At 47.9% G+C, this 5,703-nt stretch overlaps 1 protein-coding gene across 2 annotated transcripts; it reads right to left on the reverse strand.

Moving 5' to 3' along the window:
* Nucleotides 1-2,586: 2,586 nt before the first annotated feature.
* LOC109366997 lies at nt 2,587-5,617 on the reverse strand. Of its 2 annotated transcripts, none has more exons than XM_019614402.1 (2): nt 5,091-5,617; nt 2,587-4,116 (listed from the first exon to the last, which is right to left on the reverse strand). In XM_019614402.1, exon 2 carries the CDS (start codon nt 4,025-4,027, stop codon nt 3,122-3,124), a length of 906 nt encoding a protein of 301 aa, XP_019469947.1. In that variant the 5' UTR covers nt 4,028-4,116; nt 5,091-5,617; the 3' UTR covers nt 2,587-3,121. The 2 variants fall into 2 exon arrangements, with proteins under 2 accessions (XP_019469947.1, XP_019469949.1); XM_019614404.1 differs by lacking the exon at nt 5,091-5,617 and adding an exon at nt 4,256-5,079.
* Between the last annotated feature and the right edge of the window lie 86 nt (nt 5,618-5,703).

A 5,703-nucleotide genomic window follows, 5' to 3' on the forward strand; every position in this document is an offset into this window, starting at 1 on the left:
ACACAAATTGTAGGATACTGAAGGAGACCTTTCCTACATATCCAGTTCCTGTGTTCCTGATGTCAGATGTTTTGTATCTCAAAGGGCTACTTTCCCACCAAAGGACAAGAAAGGAGTCTGTTTTGTACATGGGGGTTGAAGGAGAAATGTTTTATTCCATGAACTTCAACTAAGTTTGCAATTGACTAAATTGTACTTTACAGTTCTTTATGCATAATATTTCACCCTAGGCTCCCAAAGCTTTTTCTAGTGCTTGAATGTATGCCAGCAGATGGATCAGCAGCAATAAGGGAGATTAATTTCCCCAGACTTGGGGAGATTAATTTCCACCAGATTTGCCAGATTCTGGGCAACCCAGGCCACCTTGAATGTCCATGGAAGCTGGTCAGCCTGAGTTGGTTGGTCTTTATCTCTGAAAGAATTCAAAGTTCCGATTACTGCATTGATTCCATTCACTGTAATCACAATAACCACGATTAATTATCCACAAGCATATGTCAAAGGACATTTTACTAGAAAAACTTATTTTCCTTATCACCACTTTAACACCAGAACTGACTTGTAAACTCTGATGTAACAATTACCGCGTGGAACTATAAGGCAGTGCCTGGCATTTATAGTCAGATCTATGCAACGCTAAATGGAACAATATTTCTTGATTACTCTGAACTATATAAGGTAACTATCAAAAGCTTATTAGCATACAGTTTGGTTTAAGGTAAAATGACTTAGAGTCCGCTTCCTTCTCTAGGCAAATTCAGAAACAAGGGCTGTTATTTATAGTGTGGTTCAGTGCAGCTATTTCTGTTCCCAATTACTTTTTTCTTTTCTGATTTGCCAGTTTGCAGTTAATCTGTAAAGCACTGCTATATGTAATCATTTTCTCCCTTTCAAAACACAGATACCGTCAATTGCTTAGGTTCTTCTCACAGTGCTAGGGGAAAGAAATGTGATACTTTATCATTCTGAGTGCCATAAATAAATAGCATGAGATAGTGAAAAAGAGAACACCAGTACTTCTGGGTGTAGAAAAAAACTCAGAAACCACAAGATGCTTCTCTGCTACTACAGTCATTTTTTACAGTGTTCCCTAGTCTTCCCTTTTAACTTGATTATGCCTGAGATTGCTATGGGAAGGTAAGCTTCTCTACCTTCAGTTTTCATTTGTAGTCTGCAAATAGTAACAGTGCTCTGAAGCGCCGCAGCAATTCTGAAATAGGAGTTTCTCTTTCTTTTCATCTTCCTGTGTATTCCAAAGGATTGTAGGGTGTTTTTCATAAGCTGTTTTAAGAGATGTCTGCTAAGACCTTTGTCTCAGCCTTCCAGAACGTTCTAACAGAGCCAGTGAAGGAGCAGCATTAATATTACATACAGCATTAAGATTGCAACATTCTACCCTGAGACAATATTTGGCAATATTTGGACTTATCAGTTTTTGTTCAATTTCTTTTTCTAATATGTTTTGCCAATCAAGAAAAAGATAGAGTTGTATTCACGGGAAAACTTTCCTAAAGAGAAAAGCAGTTATGCAACTTATTTCTCAGTTATTTTTCAAGCATACATCCTTTATAAATGAACATACTAACACTGCAGCAAACCTCTTACAAAGTGCACTGGACTGTTGGTTGTTTGTTTTTACAGAAGCAGTATGTGCTTATTCAAATACTGTTCAATGAGAACATAGATTTTCTTTGAAATTAAGTTCAGAAAGGGTGACTGAAAAGCTCAAATTGACTCATATTAGGAACCTGGAGCACAAAAACGAGTAGATGAAGTTTTTGATTATTTCCCATTCAGTGGTCACAAATATAAGGTGACTGCTTTTGAGAAGATTTTTCAAATTGCCCACAGTTTTTTCATATACATAGTATGTGTCTCTGTATTTATTGGTGGACCTTTTGTTACCTTAAGCCTAATAGGACGTACGGTAATTTTTCTACCTCTTTGTCAGAATTGCTAGTGAAGATAAGTTCAGATACTCTGACATTTTTGCCAACTTCGAGTCTGTGAAATAGTCACAGTAAGTTATTTTCAACAAAGAAAAGTCTGCACAGTCAATATTATCAGCTCCTCCTTGTCTGTAATAGATTGCTGGGGAATGCATGTTTGTTCATACACCTTTTATAATCACAAATATGTAGGCTGGAAGGAATCTCCTAAGGCCTTCCAGTACAATCCTTGCTCAAAGCAGGTCAAATCAAATCAGGTTGCCCTACGTGGAGGCCAATTACATGTTAAACTTCTCAAAGTACCTACGTTACCAATAGTTAACTATTCCAGCAATTAACAAAAATGTCCCTTTCAATCTGACAAGAAAGACGTGCAGGAAAAGAAAAAATCTCTGTGGAGATGCTCAAAAAGTAAGCTAGCGTCATTTCCTTTAGTTGTTAGACATGAGTAGCAGTACACTTTCCATCGTGAAAAACGGCCAATTCACAGAGAGAGCTCTGAAGGCACAAGGGGAAAGTGACAAGAAAATAGCTGGCAAGAACTGGTTGTGAACTTATAGAGAACACTTTGTAGGGAAAAATGGCAGCTGAACCATTCAGACTGCTTGAGTAGAGAAAGATAAGCTTTGGCATCATTAGTTCATTTGGGAAGATTTCTCTTACCTTTTGGATTTGCATTGAGTAGGGTTTCAAAATCTGCAACTCACTTACAAGCTCAGATCTAAGCTATCCCATCTAAAAGGAGTCCAGATAACAGAGTCTTTGACGTCGGACTAACTAACCTGAAGTCTGAAGAGAGGGTGAGATCACAGCTCAACGGTTATCATCAAATGAAATTATTTGTGGCCCGGAGCTTGGAAGTAGGAGTGCAATTTAGCCAAGTCCTGGTTATCTCCTGCTTTTTGGAGCCCACAGGTATTTTGTTAGTGCTGTCATGAGTGCCAATGTACAGTTGCGGAAATAAAGTTGTGATACTACACCCTCCCACAGGATCAGAAGAGGGAGAAAGCTGCATGGGTAGGGACAGCAACGGCAACAGCCTTGCCAATAACAGAGACTTTTTCATTTTTTTTTAAACTTATTTTTATTTTCTCCCCAAACAGCAGGCCGAGAGGTAGATGTTGGCCTCCCAGCCCGCTGGAGCCATGCTCTGATGGCTGTGGGATGACAGCCTAGTGCCGCTGCCGGGCCCGTCTCTTGCGGGGTGGGGGAGAATCCTGGGGGCTGCTGCGGGTCTTCCTCTTTGGGGGGCGCCGGGGCCCCCCACACAAGCGCTCTCTGCCCTGGGTGGAAGGGCCCGCTGCTACTGCCTCCCCTGGCTCCTCCTGCCGCTCTTCTGCAGCGGATGCAGTGGCCGTGCTGGGGTGCCCAGGTCCCCCAGTAGAGCTGCCGTGCAGCTCCTCAGTCCCTGAGGCAGGAAGATCCTGATGGGAGGCTCTGGCGTTGAGGCTGGCTGCAGGGCTGTCCTGCTGCCCTCCTGCAGCACGGCCATCCCGGTGGTCCAGCTGCCGGCGGATCTCGGGGCCATACAGGGCTGTGGCGATGCTGATCAGGCGCTGTACAAAGGGCGCTACATCGCCACTGGTGATCGGTTGCAGATCCCTCACCAAGGCCTCTTGGTCCAGCCCATGCTGACATAGGAAGTTCACAGTGGTCCACTGTCCCACTTGCACTTCCCACCACTCATCGCTGGACATCTCCTGGATCTCTTCCTGCAGCCAGTGGAGCAGGGGTGCGAGGTCTTCCGGATGTTCATTGAAAAACGCAGCCCAGACCTCGGCTGGGAAGTTGTGCTCAGGTGGAATGAGCACTGGCTCTGCAGGCCCCTGCTTATCCTGCAGGCCGTCATCTGAGTGTCCCGTGGGCTCGGGGATGGAACACTCAAGATAATCATCATCCGACCTCACCGAGTAGCGGATGGTGATGATTTTGTGCCCACATACGGCACAACTCGGCTTCTTCTTAGCCCACCAGATGGCACAGCCATAGCAAAGCTGGTGGTTGCAGGGGGTCACAAAGGTGACATCCTCCCGAACCTGCCCGCAGACGGGGCAGGTCCAGTTGGGTGGCACTTCCATGGCCCCGGGCTCTGCGGTGGGCTAGGGAGAGCTGAGGTCGGGAAGCTGCTCCCCTCACTGGTGCTGCAGCAGGCAGAAGATATTACAATCTGCAAAAGAAAAAGAGAGGCCACAGTCGCTTGCTGCCCCAGGGGTAGGCAGCAGTCATGCCCCAGTCCCTCAGCAAGAAACCCTCCCGGTCCCTGTACCTGACCAGCTGCTGCAGCTGCCATGTCCTGCACCACTCACCTCTGCTGCTGCAAGTGCACCCTGCACGGCCCCAGCTGCCTGAGCCAGGCAGGCCTGGGGGAAACGCTGATGGGACTGTGGGATGGGCAGCAAGAACTGCTGCCAGTAGCTCCACAGCACAACCCAAACAAGTTGTTCAGTTCTCCAAGTCTTGCAGCTATGCTCAACTGGAGTCCACAAACGAGTGCACGCTGGCCTCTGCTTGCACCCAAATGTATCTACAGCGAGGGCTGTAGAGGTCACAGTCGTCTCTCGTTGACGTCACAACTCCTTGGTCGGTGACCTCACAGTCCATCACTGCACATACTGGGGCACCAGCCTGGGCCTCCGTCACCCTCCATCATTCCTTGATTTTCCTTTGTAATGGTCATATACTTGGGGAAATAAGAATTGCACATGGTTCTACTGCACGTGTAACTTGTAACCAGCTTGTCATTACTTGCTGCCACAAGATGACATGACAAAGCTAGACAGGGTCAATACGCAGCAATGGATGCTACTGAGGCTGGCCTGAGGATCAGCTCCTCAAAGTCCTTGCCTGCCCACACTGCGTGGATGATGGACTGCACGCCCCGTTTGCAGAGCGGGCACTGGGGCCTGCTGCTAGTCCACCACTGCATGCAGTGGAAACAAAACCACGCTGCCCCTGTTCTCCAGGCATACGGGGCAATGGGTGTCTAAAGCCGCTTCCATGACAATTTGCTCCCTGATGCTGTGGCAGCAGGTGTTACACTAGAAGAGGACATGAGACCCCATGGACATGGGCTGGCCTGGGGAGAGCCCCTCCAGAAGCATCCCCCCAGCTGCTAGCATGAGGCATTGCCACGCTGCCTACCTGCACCGCTGCACAAGACTCTCCGCAATATCCCGGTTGCCTGCTCCCAGCAGGACCAGGGTAAAGCACAAGTGGCTCTGAGACGGCCGCTGAGAGCTGCGCTAGCAGCACCCAGAGCACGTTTCAGCTCCAAAGCTCGCCTTGTCCACACTCCAGTCCTCGCACACACGCTCGGTTGGAGGCCAGACACGAACTGATCGACTGGGCTGCTGCACCCGCATTAAAGCGGGATGGGCAGAGCAGTCACAATCCATCACACAGAGATGTCACAAACCATCGCTTGGCCACGTTGCTAGCGCTCACCTTCACTCAGGGACATCACCGCCCGTCCCACACTGATGCCGCCATCCATTCCTTAGTCATCACAATGAGCTGGCCTCACCTGCTGCACGTGTGCCTGCAGCACTCCAGCCCCAGCATACGTTTCTGAGCTTTCTCCAGCACCTCTGCTTGTTCCATTCCTCCCCACATCTCATGTGCTTGGCATCAGTGTTTCACACCAATCACCGGTGCCTGGGATATGTCTTCCCACAGGCCCCCATTGGGTTGCCCTGGCTATGGCACGCAGACCCAGGCTTGTACAGCCAGAAGTTTCATTCAATAAAATATCACA

This window comes from Meleagris gallopavo, chromosome 3 (genome assembly GCF_000146605.3).
Source record: "Meleagris gallopavo isolate NT-WF06-2002-E0010 breed Aviagen turkey brand Nicholas breeding stock chromosome 3, Turkey_5.1, whole genome shotgun sequence".
Classification (NCBI taxonomy): Eukaryota; Metazoa; Chordata; class Aves; order Galliformes; family Phasianidae; genus Meleagris; species Meleagris gallopavo.

What these genes read in the sequence shown, in the direction of transcription:
- LOC109366997 (XM_019614402.1), bottom strand. Translation starts at nt 4,027, where the DNA reads ATGGAAGTGCCACCCAACTGGACCTGCCCCGTCTGCGGGCAGGTTCGG.